The sequence below is a fragment of the Callospermophilus lateralis genome, chromosome 8 (assembly GCF_048772815.1).
Source record: "Callospermophilus lateralis isolate mCalLat2 chromosome 8, mCalLat2.hap1, whole genome shotgun sequence".
NCBI lineage: Eukaryota > Metazoa > Chordata > Mammalia > Rodentia > Sciuridae > Callospermophilus > Callospermophilus lateralis.
The window spans coordinates 34647082-34665146 of NC_135312.1; the positions used below are offsets into that span (position 1 = coordinate 34647082).

Genomic DNA, 18065 nt, shown 5'->3' on the forward strand with positions numbered 1-18065 from the left:
AAATAAATTTGTACTGAATTAGATCAAAAGAAGTAGACTATGGACTGAAGGATTTAAACATTATCTTTGTTAGTAAACATCTCCTTTTTCTGTAAATGCCACTTGAAACAACTATAAGGTGACTATAAAGCTCCTTTAGAACAATCAGCAATATTCTTAGTCATATTTCCATTATTTTACTTCTAAGGCTGTGGAGTTAACATCTCTGCCTTTAACCATCTTCCAGTCATAGGATTTTTCCTGAACCAAGACGTGTGGCTTAGCAAACCCAACCTATGGAGTTGAAGCTCCTTGTGACTGAATTGCCATTTTATAATCTCAGGAAACCACTTCACATTCTATCCTCAGTTTTTTTCATCTGTAAGATGAATATAGAACAGAAGTCACATAATTGTTGTGAACTAAATTAGCAAAAATAAGTAGAGGACTTAGAATAGTATTGAGTACATGAGAAATGAGTAAAGTATAACTAATTAGAATAAATTAAAAAAATAGAATAGAAGAAGGGGATCAGGGGAGAGAGTGGAGGGAAAGGGGAGGAGGTACTGGGGAATGAAACTGGTCAAACTATACTGTTTTATTGTGTACATGTATGAACATATTATAACAAATCACAAACAAGCAAATAAATAAATAAATAAAAGCTTTAAAAAAAGTGAGTATAAGCATTAGTTAAACATTTACAAGCTCTTTGCTTCCTGAGACTTTTGGATGCAGTTTAAATAACTTCCTTGCACCCAGGAATAGTGTGCATCTGTGATTGGGGTCCCTTCCTCAATGAAATTGACATTAGCAGAGAGCTGAGTTTGTGGCCCTTATACACTAGTTACCTTCAGCTTTTACACATTTTGGTTTCCCTGGAACACCTGAAATAATTTCCACAATATCCTACCCATCCTGTGTTTTCCTATCAGAAGAATCCCCACTATACCCATACCAGGAATTCTGTCTCTGAGCTATAAAACAATCACCATTTTTCCAATATCCTCCCTTTCACCACTTATACTCATATAAAACTTCAATTAGCTTTGAAAATCTTATCTTTACTTTACACTAACGTATTTAGGTGGTCACAATCAGGAAATATTTTTACCTGTTTCGGACTCAGTATGACTTAAAATGTATCCTCTAATGCAAATATTTTAAAAATCATCATAAGAAAGCTCAGTTATAATTTTTGTGTTTAGAGATATGTTTGTTGTGTAGTGTCAACTTTTCTGTGCCTTTTCACATAATCATTAGCTACATACTTTATTAGAGGTTTTTTTTCCCCCAAATTAAAAGTTTCTACTTCCATTGTTTTGTTCAACTGGTTTCAGGGGTTTAATCCATGGTGTGTCTACTCCATGCTCTGGACCCAAGTGAGGCAGTGGAGGAATGCCACTTACTTCATGGTTTCTAGAAGCAGAGAGAAAGAATGGGACAGGAGGGAAGATGAACCCTTCCAGGGTATTCCCCCAGTGACCAACCTCCATACTTCACCTGCCTGCAGTTATCACCCAGTCCACTAGGATGGACTGACTAGGTCACTGAGAGTAGTCTAATGATTTCACTTCTGAACATTTCTGCATTAACACAGAAACTTTGTGTTACAAAGTTTCATCCAAACCATAACAGTGTCTGAAACAGACTAGGCCATTACCCCAATCAACAAAATCATGAGCTGCCCTCATTTGGTTGCATTAATTTCCATCTCTTTATCATCTTGACTTCTGGGAAATGTTGATATGAAAAATCAAATGGGGAAAGAAAATTGGGTCAGATGGGGTGGATGGAGAAAGCTGTGATCCATAAGTTCTTGCTTAGGGATAAAGCTGTCTTTTGTTGTACTTAATTTTTTCAGTCTGAAAATGTAGATGGTAGTTAACATTACTCTCTTTGCTGCAAGTACATTTATGATGTTACTTTACTTTCCAAAGTGTAAGACATAAAAGGTCACCTGACCAATGCCAGACAACATAGAACAGGAATCTGAATGAGATAAAATTCCAGATACTTCACTTTTACAGTTGTAAATATATCCCAATACATTTCCCTATCCTTAGAGCATGGTTCAGCAAGTGTAGCTAGGAAGAAGCTTGTGAAAGTAGCATCCATTTGCCTATGTGGGTAGAATGGATCAGTCAATGAAAACAGTGTCCAAATTTCCCCAAGCAGAGTTGAACAGAAGAGCTTCCCAGTGCCTCTAATATTTATTCTGTCTTTTCGACTTTCCATTTGGCGATTTCAAGGTAATTTTTATTGCTTGTTTTAAAAAGCCTTTAAGAATCTTGGTTGTGAGGTTATTTAGCCTAGATTTTCTGGACTGGCATGAACACCACACATCCTAGTTTGCCTATAGTGGTCCAGTTTATTAGTAATATCTCACCATTATCATTAACAGCACCATTTTATGCTAATATATCTTCATTATACAACAAATCATATGTTAACCATCATTGTGGGCCTCATCAAACAACACTGGATTTACATCCTAACCCCATTTCTTATTAGTAACCTTGAGAAAGTTTCTTAATTTCTCTGTGTGTCCAGTTTCTCATATGTAAAATGAGAATAGTAGTAGTACCTATCTTATAAGGTTATTTGAAGATACAGTAAATTAATTTATAAAGCTTATAATTGTTCCTAACAGAGAAAGTGCCTGGTAAATTTAGTTATTATGAAAGTTGAAGTATCTGACTCTTCTCCTAGTTCACTAACAGACCCATAAAACATCATTGGAAAAGAACAATATGACCAAATAAACAGTAAGTTTAAGTGACTTAAGGCTTATTAATTACTTTTTAAAACTATACTTATATAACAATTAAATTGTGTTTTTAAATGTACACTTTCCTACATATCATCATAATCATTTTTATTACAATTCCATGAAGTTGTTATGAGTAATGTCCTTATGTCTCAGATGAAGACAGAGAAGTCTTCCCAATGTCATGAGAACAAACAATGGTAAAGCCAGAACTTGAACCAGATGCTCCTCACTGTGTATACATTACTTTGTCATGAGTAAAGGCAAATACTTAATTCTTAATAATTGTTTTATTTTTAGTTTAAGTTCAAATTTTATCTCAAATAATGAATATTTTGTGAAATATATTCATAATGATTCCATCATAGCATTTTTCTACTATCTGTATATTACAAATGCATATTTAATTACCCAATTCCCAAAAATAAAATCTCAAATTTTGTGAGGGAAGACAGTGGATTTCATAGTAAACCCTTATCTTTGGTTTGTAATGGTCTTAATTTCAGACACAAAGTAAAACACTTGAAATTTTATTAAATTAGATGAAATCTGTTTTGCAAGCAGTGTCTTGAAAAAGATCAGTTAAAAGGAATAAGCACTTGCCTGGTGCTTGCATTCAGGTGCCCTCTTAAGTGCTAGTTGAAAAAAATATAGAGAGAAGATATTAACTTGGCATGGATTTCAAGTGAAAAGGAGCATTCAGAGAAAATTGGATTAATTTCTCTGCCCTTTCCTGTTATTTCAATGTGGGTACTTTACTGAGATATGGTAAGGAGAAGCTTGTCTTCTCCCAAAGAAATTCTTCTACTTGAAATCCCTTGTTATCATATAAACAATTCTCAAAATGGGTGTATATTGACTTAATATAAAATACTTACTCTCTTGATCCATAAAGATTTCCATAGGCATTAGAATCATTATAACTTTGCTCCTGATTATCAATGGTATAATTAGATTGATAAAAGTCAGTGTCAAATTGTCCCAGGTTTGACATCCTAAAAAATAAGAGCAGTTTTTTTTAAAGAAAGAGAGAGAGAGAGAGAGAGAGAGAGAGAGAGAGAGAGAGAGAGAGAATTTTTTAATATTTATTTTTTTTAGTTTTTGGCGTACACAGCATCTGTTTTGTATGTGGTGCTGAGGATTGAACCCAGGCCACACGCATGCCAGGCGAGCGCGCTACCGCTTGAGCCACATCCCCAGCCCCAAGAGCAGTTTTTTTAAGTTCATTTATCCATAAGTTTTTGAGACACTTACATGATGATATAATTATGGCCAAATTCCTATCAAAAGGTATTCTTTGGAAGAGGAAATTAAGTATTGTGAAAAGAATTATGGAACTAAATGATAGAAAGTCATTTACAAAATGTGTTACTTTTAACTACTTTTTCTGGAGTTTTCATATCTTCAGGTTGTAACTTTTGACTAAATTGACTTTTGTTGGCCTAAAAGAACTAACATTCTTCCCCAAATATCCTATTTTTAGTAGTTTAAGAGAAAAAGCTTAAAACTCGGTACACATCTGAAAAGTGTTCTCTTAAGCAGTGTCAGTTTTTCACTTAAAATACACACACACACACCAAAGTCAGAAAGTAAATAGCTGAAAATAATATTGAGACTGAGTTTGATTTTCCTAGAGACTTACAGTTTGCCAACAGCCTCTCTTTTCTCCAGAGTAAAAACAAAACTCTACAAACCTATTTCCTAGTTCTTAGATGTTGTACGTGGGCTTCTCATTGAGTCAGAGAGAGAAAGGCACAATACTAGTAATGGAATAGATTTTTTTTTCCTACATTCTCTCTACATTGTTTCTACTCACTTCTTGGAGTGAAGAGGAATGCATGACTTTGACTTAAATCTCAAGGACAGAAATACCAGATAGAAGAAAAAATGAAGAGGAAAAAGAGGTGGTGGAAAAAGAAGCTGTTAAAAGTAATAGTAACTCTAAATAAAAATTAGAGACTAGAGACTTTTTAGTTGAACAGATATGATTCTTCAACTCAACATATTAATCTTTATTTTTATTTAATAAATTTCTTGTTTTAAATAAGAAATTTATAAGTCAAAAGCAGTTATTCATATAATTATAATCATTTATGGAATACTACCTATAATAAATTTAAAATGAAATTGCATAAGCAGTATTGACTTTAAGAGCTTCATTAATTAAAAAAAAAAAAAAAATTCAAGTAGCAATTGTTAAATATATCAAATTTTCAGTTCAGTAAAAATACAGAAAGGTTTCCTAAAATTAGATGCAGCAATTTATACATTGATTTAATAAATCAAGAATTTTCATTAAGAATGTGTATAAAAGTAGGTATGAATTATATAAACTAAAATCAGGACTTAGAAATAAATCTTTTAACTACTTACAATATAAATAACTTAAAATGTCTTGTGTTATAACCATATCAGTCATAAAAACATGTTGTTATGAAGCATGGAAAGTAATTTCATTTGAGAAAATACTGAGTTTTTACAGCATGCAAATCTTTATGTAATATACTAACTAGTAGTATTGGAGATCTTACATAACCCAGCTTCATATTTTTTTTAAATGCCAAGTCTTTTAAAAGGATCAGTAATATCAGGCACATACCTCTATTTTGTATCTGGTGTCTGTATTTTATGTGGAAAGATCCTCCAACAAATGTAACTTTACTTGATAAATTTAAGGCAAATCAGTTGGTGAAAAGATGACGAACTGGCTATATATAAAGTTTCTAAATTTGTACTCTGACACTCTGAACAGATGCTACAGCCAAAAAAAAAAAAAAAAATCCTGCCAATATCCAGTATCATATAACACTTTTTAGGGTTTACAAACACCATGAACAGCATACAGACATAAATTTGATAATGTGGAAAAGTAGATTCAGTTTCCTAGTGTGGGGTGAAGTTGTTTCTTTGAGGCAAGCCGTGGAAACCAACAGACTCAATGCTTCTTCTAAGTCTGTGATATTCAACCTAGATAAAAGTTCCTAATAATATGCAGCAAAAAACAAAATAAAAATGGGGAGGACTTCAATTTTATCTATACCTAAAATGTTCAATTTATGTGAACAATATTCAGAAGGACTACTATGGTCTAATTTTTTTTCCTGATTCTTACTCTTCATCAGAGTTCAAGAAAAATATGCTAATATGATTTAGTGTTTTCCATGCAAGGCATGTTCTATCCCATTTTCAAGACATCTCTAAGCACTGGAAGCTTTTCAACTCTTCCCTATAGCAGGTAGCTGCCTGAACTATCTCTCTATATCACCGAGTCACTAACAAAAGAGGTTTCTGGTTCTGACTCAGGTAACCTGGCTAATCCTCTCAATTCTATCTGGATCTATTTTTTTTTTTTTTTTTTTTTTGTACTTGATACCAACCTCATAGGTGGAGGTCAAGTACTCTGGTGGTCTTTTTATGCTAATTCTCTTTTTTAAACTTGGGACTTCTCATGTATCCAAATTCCAGTAACTGAAATTTTCTGTTCAAGGGCAGATAATTTGACATTTAGGAATTCTCAGCAGAAACAAAAGACAGAATGTCAGAGTAATTTTTTTTTCTACATTGTTTAAAAGCATTTGGAATTTGAATTTCTTTAAACAGAGCTGCTTTTTCTAGGTCACCAATCAAGTAACAGTGCGTCACACACCTTAACCTACCACTGAGCACCAGACTCTATTCTTGATGCTTGGTTACAAACTAAACAGACTGGCATTTAAAGATATATATATATTTTAATATTGATCATACCACATCTATAACTAATAACTATGACCACTTAGGCATTGTTGTATAAACTTTAGATTTCGGTCATTATAGTTTTGTAATACCCTTCAGAGGTATTGTCATCTCATTTACAGAAAGAGAAATAGAGATTAAATAACTTGCACAAGGCCATCAGCTAGTGGGTAAAAGAGTCAATTAGCAGGCTGAGTCCAACACTTACTTTACTACACAAAATAATTTTATAATAACCTTGTAGAATGGACCATCAGATTGTTACAGGTATTATGATTTAGGTGTCCTCCAAAAGCTCATCTGTGAGATGATGCAAGAAAGTTTAGAGATGAAATGATGGGTTATGAGAGCATTAACCTGATCAATGTGTCAATCCCCTGATAAGGATTAACTAAGTGTAACTGAAAGCAGGTAGGGTGTGTCTCGATGAAGTGGGTCAATTGGGACTTGGTTTGAAGCATATATTTCATATCTGGTCAGCAGAGTGTCTCTCTTTGCTTCCTGGTGCCATGTCCCCTGAAGCTTTCCTCTGCCATACACTTCCACCATGATGCTCTTGCCTCTAGCTTCAAGGAGTGGAGTTGGCCATCTATGGACTAAGACCTCTCAAACTATGAGCCCCCAAATAACTTATTCCTCCTCTAAAATTGTTCTTATTAGGTCTTTTGGTAATAGTAGCAAAAAAGTTGACTAAAACATTTGATGAAAGACAGAGTTTAGATGAAATTTACATATATTCATAGTGTCATCAATTGATTATTTTATTTATTTAAGCAATTATTTTGGATTTCTGGATGACCAAAAAGACTGAATATGAATAACAAAATTCTCACCTGTATAAAGATCACCAAGTTCTACTCAGAAATACATTTTCCTTTTCTCTCCTCTCTCTAGAAATATAAAAGTTTAAGAAAGCCCTTTATTACCTAGATATTATTTATGATATTGACTAAATCCACTAGGTACCACTCAGTAAAGATGAACAAATGGCTTGGCTATATTTTCTTTAGCAATTAAGGGCAAAAAAATCTTTCTCAATGCTCTGTTATATCTTTTTGTTTCAATATTACAATATTGTTACTTCATAATCTTTGGGAATACCATACATTGAAACCATAATGCTCAGACTTCAGAGTTGCCGGGATTACAGGTGAACACCAACTCTGGGATTACAGGTGAGCACAACTGCATCTGGGAAAAGTGTTATATTCTGTGACCCTGACCCTGGTGGAAGCTTTTTTTTTTTTTTTTTTTTTTTTTAACACATACATTTTTTAGTTGTAGGCGAATGTAATACCTTCCTTTATTTTATTTGTTTATTTTTATGTGGTTCCGGGGATCAAAACCAATGCCTCACACATGATAGGCAAGCTCTTTACCGCAATCCAGGCCCTGGCAGAAGCTTTTGATGGGAGACTTACTTGTGAAGCAAAGCTGTTCATGTGCTGCCAACATTGCTGCAAAAACATTATATTGCGTGGTGAAATGGAAGACAAGCTACAGTGTTTCTTTTGCCTAAAGCCTCCAGGATTTTTTTTTTTTTTTGACATTTATTTTCCTCACATTCTTAGTACAATTTATAAATGTTTATTTCTGATATTATTTATTCAGATGTGACAATTCCCTTCATGAGATAAAAAATAAATAAGTTTTACAACTGCCAAGGAAAAATAAGACTAAGGGAAATGATGCTCCCAGGGGTAATTCACTTTCAAGTAAATTAATACTAATGTGAGGTGTTGAATAAGTCTAAAACTAATGATATAAATTAGAGGAATTAGAAGAAGAAAAATTAAACAGCATTATATAAATAATGATTCACATAAAAAGAAAAACATGTCAGAGAAGTGAAAAAGTAAAACCTGTAAGAAGTATATGCTAAAGAGATTTAGGGGAACTTTTTTGTTTGTTTTTGTTTATTTCAGAGTTGGGGAGTGACACAGTACCTTACGCTTGCTAGGCAAGTACTATATCACTGAGTTATGCTCCCAGCCCTTAAAGTAATTTTTTAATAAGACAAATGAAGCCACAAGAAAAGTAATTCCCTCAAGAAATAAAGATTCATATTCCTTGGCATTTGAACACTTAAAAATGTATTCTCCAAGACTACTTATGAGTCCTTTAATCCTAGTAATAGATATTTGTTACTACTCAACATCCAACTTGCCTTATCATTTCCCACCAGCACTGTTTTTCCTTTGGAGAACATTGCTGACATTGTCTAAGAGCCATGTGGTTTGGATCAGAATGACTTATTCCTTAGTACCAGTAGTAGATCTAAATCCTCATCTCAGAAAAGCTTGTTTTTATTGGCTGTGAGAACTGATACTTTCTCCCAGAATTTGAAAAAAAAAAAAAAAAAAACTAAAACCACCACATTTCAATTGGTTACAACATTCATTTTTTTAAAGTTTATGGTCATACATAGTAGTTGGTTCATCCCAAGAAAATCATATATGCATGGAAATTGATTTCAGTTCATGATTCCTCCTTCTCTCCCTCCCCTTTTTCCCTTCCATCCTCCCTCCCCTCTCCCATTGTCTTTACAGCATTTATTTTTAAGTACATCAATATAGGAATACACTAAAATATAGTTAGGCAGAGCCAAGGAATTATCGCATAAAAATCACACATTGTAGTGTTCCCCAAGGTCCCCTTGCTTTTGCTCTTGTCCTTACTGAAAAACATAGGGTGTGTTGATCACTCTGTCACCAGCCAGCTACATGCTTTCTCCAGCAGGCTTAAACCCAATCCCTGAACATTCCCAGGCATTGATAAAGGCCAGTTAGGTTATTGTCCAAAACATAGCAAAATAGCTCCAGTCCTGAGCCAAATCCTTAATCCCTCTTATAAACTCCAAACAAAAATACCGCTCCTTGGGAACACCTAGTCAGAGCATCCCTTCTCAATGTCCAACCAAGGATATGCTGCACTCTGCAATAAGTTTTCTAATAAATGCTTTGAAGTGATCGTCCTGGAGTATAGTGTTTCTTTCTTTGGAATCTTGACTGGCCCCTATCTGGGAATAGTTTGGGGGTGCTCTCTTTATGGGAATTCCATTCTTGCCACTTTGGGGGCCATTCTAGCTAAGGATTTGTCCAGAACCAAACATGTATTAAAATCCATATAAAATTAAATATATCTTTATAGCAAAAATCCATCAAAAGTTCCAATGAAGTACTAATCTTTAGTGAAATACACATGTTCCCTGACATAGCTTCCTGAAGAAAATAGAGCTTTGAGAGGTTTATTAGTGAAGACATTTGTTTCCAAATATATGACCATCCAAAAAGTACATCCATTGTCTGGCATTGGTGTGGGTTTATGTAAGTTATCTGATTCATGAAAAGAATAGCTTAGTCACCAGTGTGTAATATGGTGAATGGAAAGCATTTCATTGAACTGGAGCATCAAATGGGTTTTGCACACCCCAAACATCAAAAGAAAGAATGCCAACAGAACTTTCAATTATTGCTAAATCTAAGAATCATAAGAGTCACTGAAGAATATGTGAATAATCAGCTTTGGTCTTTTAAAATATTTTTACTGATGAATTGCAATTTAATATTACAGTAACTTCAGAATGATGCATTCTTACCTCCACACAGCGTGATTTGTACTATTTCATTCCTTGTACCTGCTCTTTCTCTCCTCTTCTCCCTTTCCCTAATCTCCACCCTCTACTTTACTGGTCTCCCTTCTATTTTCATGAGATCTCTCCTTTTTCTGTTTTATCTCTAGCTTACACATATAAGAGAAAATATATGACTATTGACTTTCTAAATAAGGCTTATTTCTCTTAGCATGATGTATTCTAGATTTTGGTTTTGGAATAATATCTCATGAAACTAGAAAGTGGTTGAATTAATCTTCACCTAATTGCCACAGGAGTCTCAAAAGTAGAAAACAAAACACAATTCTGCCTCTTATCTTCTAGTACCACTTACTTTTTTAGACAATAGCTGATGGCTGTCATGAATAGAAATCAGAGGCCAGTTGTTACATTTAATATGTGAACTAGGAGAGCCTCTTTTTTATTTTCCTATGCCTTTGTATGTTTAGTAACTGCCTCTTTGACACTCCATATCCTTTTAAAGACAGTTTAATTTTACCTTCTAATTAAATTCAGTTCTTTAGCTGCACTATCACTGTCCCTGTGTAGGCTGTCATTGTTATCTCTTGGAACTAGTTTATTTCTTGTCACCAGGCAGCTTTTAAAATGATCTACATGAAACATAAATTTACTCTGCTGCTTCCTGCTTAAAATCTCTTTAACCTTGCAGTGGGTACAGTTACTAGTAACATGAAATCCAAGCTCCTATTCACATGGCCATCTCCTAATTCGTTTTCCAACTTCATTTCTTGCAAAACTTCTTGTAATCTAGAAGAGTCTGCCGTGCCCTGCACATGTTATGCATTTGCTTACATAGGAACTTCCATGTGGAATACCATCCCCCACTTCATGTTCAGACTGAACATGAGACTTATCCTTTAAAACTCAAATTAGAGGTTTAAATAACTATTCAATGAATTAATTTTGAAATTTGCAAGACAGTGTTTAAATGCCATTTTGCTATACGCTATATGTATGAATGTGGGTAAGTTATTTAACTTGCCCAAGCTTGGAAAAATCCATGGTAGCTCACAGGCTGATGATGGGAATCATCTGAAGACTTGGTCACTTACAGTTAATGTGTATCATCTTAGCAAAGAGGATAAAATTAACATCACTAGTCAATTGACTTTAACCTAATATGCAAGTTTTTTTAAAGCAGAGTTTTCTCTGGTTAGAGACAGAGGAAGAAGTCAGAGATACAAAGCACAAAGGACATTTGATGTTCCATAGTTGGCTTGAAGATGGAGAGGACTATGTATCAAGGAATATGGATAGCCTTTAGGACATGAGAGCTCCTCCCAACAGATAGCCAACAAGGAAATGGGAATCACTGTTTCCAATGGAATGGAATTCTGCCAGGGTTTTAGTTAGTTTTTTTTTCCCCACTACAACAAAATACCCAAGGCAATAAACTTTGTAAAGAGAAAAGGTTTACTTAGTTCATGGGTTGGGAGGTTCAAGTGCATGACACCTGCATCAGCTCATCTTATGGCGATGGTACATCACATCACAGTAGATAACAATGGTGGGAGTGTGTTCAGGAGCAAGCAGGTCATTATATCTCAAGCCAGGAAAAAAAGAAAGAGATATGATTCCGAGTTCCTATCCCTTTCAAGGACAACCTCCTGAAGACCTGGAGGTCCATGAGGCTGTACCTACCAAAGGTTGTTCCTCCTCCCAATAGCACCACCACAGGGAATAAGCCTTTAATCACAATGGACCCTTGGAGGACAAAAAATCATATTCAAACTATAGCAGCCAGCAACCCAAATACACCTGGAAGTAGATTTTAAAAGGTCCATATCCTGGAATTCAGTCTTATGGAATACTATGCAGAGAACCCACTGAGCCATGCTGGACTTTTCCCTACTAATTTGTAGTATATTAGGTACTATATCCATGGCAGTTAGTTCCATAACAACAGAAAACTAATATGGTGGGTGTGTGGTCAGGTTATGCAGAGAGCATCTTGTACAAGATATATTTCTATGGTCATCTGAAAAAGATGTGCCACAAGTTTTTATTGATATTTGTGGGTTTGTAATATTTTCATTTGAACATAAATACTTTAAAAGTGGTTCCTATTAAAAATTCTTTGGACTAAGATTAATTTTAAGATAAGTTCACGAATCACTATAGATTTCAATGCAAATTCTTGGTTTGATTCATTTTTCAATTTCAGAAAGATGAGGTTCATTCAGGTTATTAACCACTATCAAGATTTATACAGAAGGTTGTTGACATTAGCTGGGCTGAAGGTCAGCTCTTCATTAATTTTATGCAATGAATTATGTCTCTCTCAAATGAAATGATAAAGTCATAATCCCCAGTACTCCAGAATGTGACTTATGTGTATATAGGACTTTTACAGAGGTAACCAAGTTAAAATGAGGCCATTATGATTAGTCCTAACCCAATATTATTGATGTTATTATGAAAAGAGAAATTTTGAAAAGTGACACTGGAAACATACCATGTGATGAAGGCAGAGATTGGAGTGATGCAGCTACAAGCCAAGGAATGCCAAAGATTTCAGCAAATCACCAACAGATAGTGGAGAGGAATGGAATAAACTCTCCTTGCCCATTCTCAGAAAGAATTAACATTGCTGAAACCTTGACTATAGACTTCCAGCCTCCGGAACTCGTGAGTTAATAAATTTATGTTAGTTAAACCTTCATTTTGTTATGACAAACCCAGAAAACTAATATGGATTTTGGTAACAGGAAGGAAATAACAAATATCTGAAAATGTGGAAGTTTCTTTAGAATTAGGTCATAGGGAGAGACTAAGAGTTTTGAGTTACAGAAAAAAAAATGTTTAGATTTTCCTAGAGATTGTTGGTAGAAAATTAGATGTCAAAGGAATCTGTTGCAGGAGGGTTCAGAAAGAGGAGAGGTGTAGAGAAAGTTTCTGTCATCTTAGATAATACACATTGTCAGGAAGAGAATTGTTGCAAAAATGTAAAGATGCTTCTGGTGATATCAGGCCAAAGTGAGGAGCATGTTATTAGAAACTGGAGAAAAAGATCATCAAATCAGTGCTATTAAGTGGCAGAAAATTTAGCTGAATTGTGTTCTATTGAGTGCATTGAACTTGGGTATTCAGCTGAAAATATCTGTAAGCAAATTATTGAAGGTGCAGCCTGGTTTCTTCTCCTTGATTACTGTAAGTCCTGTGAAAGAGATAAAGAAGGAATTCTGCCTCAGCATCACAAAATAGACATCCTGCCTGAATTTCCCTGCAGATTTTGGATTTAAGATACAACATCAACTCTTATCTGAATTTTCAGCCTATCAGCCTGGGCTATAAACCTTGTATTTGCTGGCTCTACTACTGTGTGAGCCACTTACTTAAAATTTTCATTTTCAATATCTGTCTATATGGATATTATATATCTTATATAAGAGTCCTGAATGTATGAGAACCCAATGTAATCAAGAAATATAATACATTTACGCTTCTGCTTTAGGAACTTTACTCTAGCAATGGTATATAAAATGGCTTGAATAATAAAGTGGCTGTTGGTTATATTTCTCTGGAGAACCCAAGTATAGATGCTTAGAGGAAATTTTTGAAAAATGTAAATGTACACCCATATAATCTATTATATTCCCTTGAGGCCTGTTACTTCCATTTCACAAAAGGATACTATGGAGTATGTTGACTTTCTCTCCTATCAAAAATTTAATTTTCTATGCTCTGACTTCAAAAGTCACCCAACATCACAGTTTTTGTTATGTTTTTACAGATGGCTTCCCAAACTGTAGCCCTGCACTTTTCCCCTTACTGGATATTAATGTGAATATTTAAATTTTACATTCTGTTAAATAGCAATGCTATTCTCCAATCTATCAATGCTAAAAAAAAAAAAATTCAGTTTTCCTGGACTCCTCCCTCTTTCCATATCAAATTAACCTTGTTATTTGTCTTCAAAATGTCTCATTTTTTAAGTCATTGATTTATCCAGAACTTTGCTGTGTCTCACCTAGATAATTAAAATAGAAAATCCTTTTTTCCTCTTTTTCATCACTTCATTTTCTTATTAAATACATTTTATACAATGTCAAAGAAAGCTTCCCAAAATGGCTTCTGCACAGGATGATGTTGTAATTCTAAGGTTCTTCATAGAATGACTCTGTTTTCCATATAAAATTCAAGTTATTTTCTCCTCCTCTTCAACAAATACTTTCTATTTGTGATATAAAACAGTTGGAAAATCACAATATGTTTTCAAAATTTAAAAAAAAGAAAAACCTAAAAGAAAAACAACAGAAAATTTAAAAACCAACTTTTAAAAAAATGAATTCTAAGTTGTAGTTTACACTATAGACACATGATGGCACCATTTTATGTGTGTAATAGAAGCACCAGCAATCCTTTAACACTGCACGAATATGCCTTGAGATTGTTACATGCTTTTAACAACTATAGTGATGTTATTGTAAAAACTCAATGGTATTGCTAGAGCCAGAGATGCTCCACAATATCAATAATCTTGAAACAGAAATTAGTAGTTATAAAATTGTCATTTATATGTTTTAATTTATCATTCCCTTTGTTATGGGCTCAATTGTGTTTCTAGTGGTAAGGTGCATATGTTGAAGCCTGAGCCTGTAGTACCTCAGAATATGACTGTTTGACGACGGCGGTCTTTGAAGAGGTAATTAAGTTAAAATGTGGGCATTGACATTGGCCCTAATCAAATATGACTGGTGTTCTCATGAGAAGAGGAAGTTAGGGCACAGAAACATATAGAGGGAAGACCATGTGAGGACACAGCATAAAAGTGGAGAGCTACAAGCCAAGAAAAGAGGTTTCAGAAGACACCAACTGTGCAGACACCTTCACCTTGTATTTCCAGCCTCTGGACCCATGAGAAAATATACTTGTTATTTGAGCCACTCAGTTTGTGGTATTTTGTTATGACAGTCCCAGCAAAACATCATTATTGTATAAAAACATAAATAAAAAAAGTTTTGCATTGATTATATAAGAATGGAATCTCTCCCTAATATACATCGGTTCTTTGGGTGAAATGGGCCATGATTTATGATTTTTAAAATTAAATGAAGCCAGGCATGATGGCACATGCCTATAATTCCAGAGGCTTGGGAGGCTAAGGCAGGGGGATCATGAATTCAAAGCCTCACCAAAAGCGAGGCACTAAACAACTCAGTGAAATCCTGTCTCTAAATTAAATACAAAAGATAGGGCTGGAAATATGGCATAGTGGTTGAGAGTCCTTTAGTTCAACCCACAATATTAAAAAAAGAAAAATTAAATGAGTTCTTCAGAAATCCTTGCCTCAAAATATCACAGGCCTCAATTTTGACCATGATTCTCTGTCAACTCTTAGTCAGTGTCTTCTGATTGTACCCATTTGTTTCCTTGCTCAACAGAATGGAGACTAATGGAATGGTCTAGGATGTAAGTTCTAGAGCCAAACTGCTTGGGTTCACAGTCCTGCTTTATCACTGTGTGATTATCCAGTTATTTAAAATGCCTGGGCCACATTTTTCTTAGCTATCTGTGTAATGGAAATAATAAGATGCCTACACTAGAGGGCTCTGTAAGCTCTCTAAAATAGGGCTAGGAATAGAGAAAATGTGATGATGCTCTTGTCAATCCTTCTACACGATTAGGCTCCAGTTATTTCCCTGGGGATGGGCAACTACTTATCTTTCAATGCACAGAAGATTCTCAGAAAAATAAATGTGTGCTGCTAAAAATATTTCAGAGAGATGAGCCTTGATTTCTAACAATCTGGATTCAAATGTAGATTTTCCCATTTACCTATTGTATCAGTCCATTTTGTGTTGCAATAATGAATTATCTAAGGCTGAGTACTTTCTAAGTAAAAGAGGTTTACTTAACTCACAGTTCTTGAGGTATAAGAGGAGGTACTGACAAGGGCTTTTAGTCAGGACTTTGTGGCTAACATCACACTGCAGGAGTGCATTTAAGAAAGGTCATGTGTGAGTAAGCAGGAGACAGATTTGCTCTTTTACAATAACCTGTACTCATGGCAAATAATCCAGTCTTGGGATAACTACATTAATCCATTCTGAAGGTTATGCCCCATGGTCTAATCAACTCTTATTAAAGATCCCACCATTTCAATACTGTTATATTATGAACAAAGCTTCCAGAATATGAATCTTTCGAGGACACATTAAACTATATCAAAACTACAGCACCCATTATACATTTTCAAACAATTTGCTAAATTTCTTAGTTTCCTCAACCAGTACATTATTTGACATGGTGGTGCTCAATATTTTTCTAATAAATCTATTTTTCAGTTGTAGGCTGGATATGTTAGCCTTGTAAGATACTGCAATGTTAAAAGTGCGAGAGTAATACTTACGGAAATACCAAGTAAATGTAGGTGAGAAACAGATGTGGAATTAAAGACACTGAATCAGCCAGGTACTCTAGTTTCGGAGGCCCAGGCAGGAGGATCAGGAGTTAAAAGCCAGCCTCAGCAAAAGAGAGGCATTAAGCAACTCAGTGAGACCTTGTCTCTAAACAAAATACAAAATAGGGCTGGGAATGTATCTCATAGGTCAAGTTCCCGGTAGTACTAACCCCCAACCCCCGCAGAAAAAAAAGACACTGGATCATACAGAGGAAGAAAAAATGAGATTCAACTCAGGGTTTGATCCTTTTGATTAAAAGGGGGCAAGTGGCAAGCATTAGATTAGAACTTTAAAATATTACCACCAGTTAACGAACCCAGATGGGCTTTCCATGGACCTCCCTCACACTCTTTATTACTTTCCACTCCATTGACTCTGCCCAAGTCCAGTTGTACCTCAGATCCCTTTAAAATGTGCAGTCATCTCTGTCCAGAGTGCATTTTATTCACTCTGGACTGTGTTTCCCATTGCAGTAGTATGTTACTATTTAAAACCTGTGCTTATCACATTAACTGGTGTCAAGCTTCGTTTTTTTCAAATCATTAAAGTCAGGGCAACATTGACAAAGTATTATGCTCAATGCATTTCAAGACAGTTATTTCTATCAACAGAATTAGTCCTGTGTCCAGAATCACTTTTTTTTTTTTTAAGTTATGGATGGACGCAATATCTTTATTTTGCTTATTTGTTTTTACGTGGTGCTGAGAAGTTAACCCAGTGCCTCACATGTGCAAGGCAAGCGCTCTGCCACTGAGCCACAACCCCAGCCCAAGAACCACTTTTAACTCATAATAGTTTCGTGAAAAAACAGGCTGTAAGAACATTTTGATCCTAAAAGCCTTAATTTCCCCCAAATTAAGGGGGGGGGGATTTTTGTAAACAATATTGAAGATTTCAATAACAATGGTGAGTTTCCAAGTGAATGGTGAATCACAATGGTGAACACACCCGTTATCTTTCTTATTTGCACCAAACTCTGGATACTTACAGAAAAACCTAAGAGAAATACTGGGAGACACTCATGATACCCTGCATGTCTTATCAGCTCTTTGTGCCCCATTCTGCCTTCTCCAAAGCCCTGTGCTCCATGTAAGGTAAACAACTGATGAAGCGGCAACTTGAAGATAATGGAGACAGTGGGATCTTTCTCCACTTTCACTGCTTGCAAAACTTCCCTAGATTCACCATTGCAATCAGCCTGTTTCCTCTCAGAATATTAGTGCAATAAATGACTACTCAGGGAATATAGTTCGACTTCCAGATTTTAAAATTCCCATTACCATTCTGCCATTAGGTAGGAGGCAAGTTCCCCAAATTAGCATCTTTAGGTCCCATGACCTAAACCTGGGGTCCTCAACGCCCCCTAGGGAGGGCTGAAGAGACCCGCACGTCAGGCTCGGGACTCGGGCTCGCTGGCCTCAGCAGTTCTACCACTCCCCACCCGCGAGCTCTAGAGTGATCGTCCATCTGGAATTCCCGAGGTGGCTCGGGGACCTAAAAGGTCAGACTCCACGGGGCCGGGGGCCGTCGTGGGGAAGCAGAG

General features: G+C 35.3%; 1 protein-coding gene across 3 annotated transcripts in view; it reads right to left on the minus strand.

The window, feature by feature from the left end:
• Positions 1–18036, minus strand: part of Yipf7 (Yip1 domain family member 7) — a 33723-nt gene extending 15687 nt beyond the window's left edge. For 2 of the 3 annotated variants that reach the window (XM_076864929.2, XM_076864931.2), the window contains exons 1-2: positions 5349–5452; positions 3628–3744 (exon numbers count right to left, since the gene is read on the minus strand). In XM_076864929.2, the coding sequence (XP_076721044.2) occupies positions 3628–3743 (116 nt within the window). In that variant the 5' untranslated portion in view covers position 3744; positions 5349–5452. Of the gene's footprint in view, positions 1–3627; positions 3745–5348; positions 5453–14088; positions 14358–16470; positions 16628–17963 lie in introns of those variants that run through there. The other variant, XM_076864930.2, reaches the window with a different exon arrangement.
• Between the last annotated feature and the right edge of the window lie 29 nt (positions 18037–18065).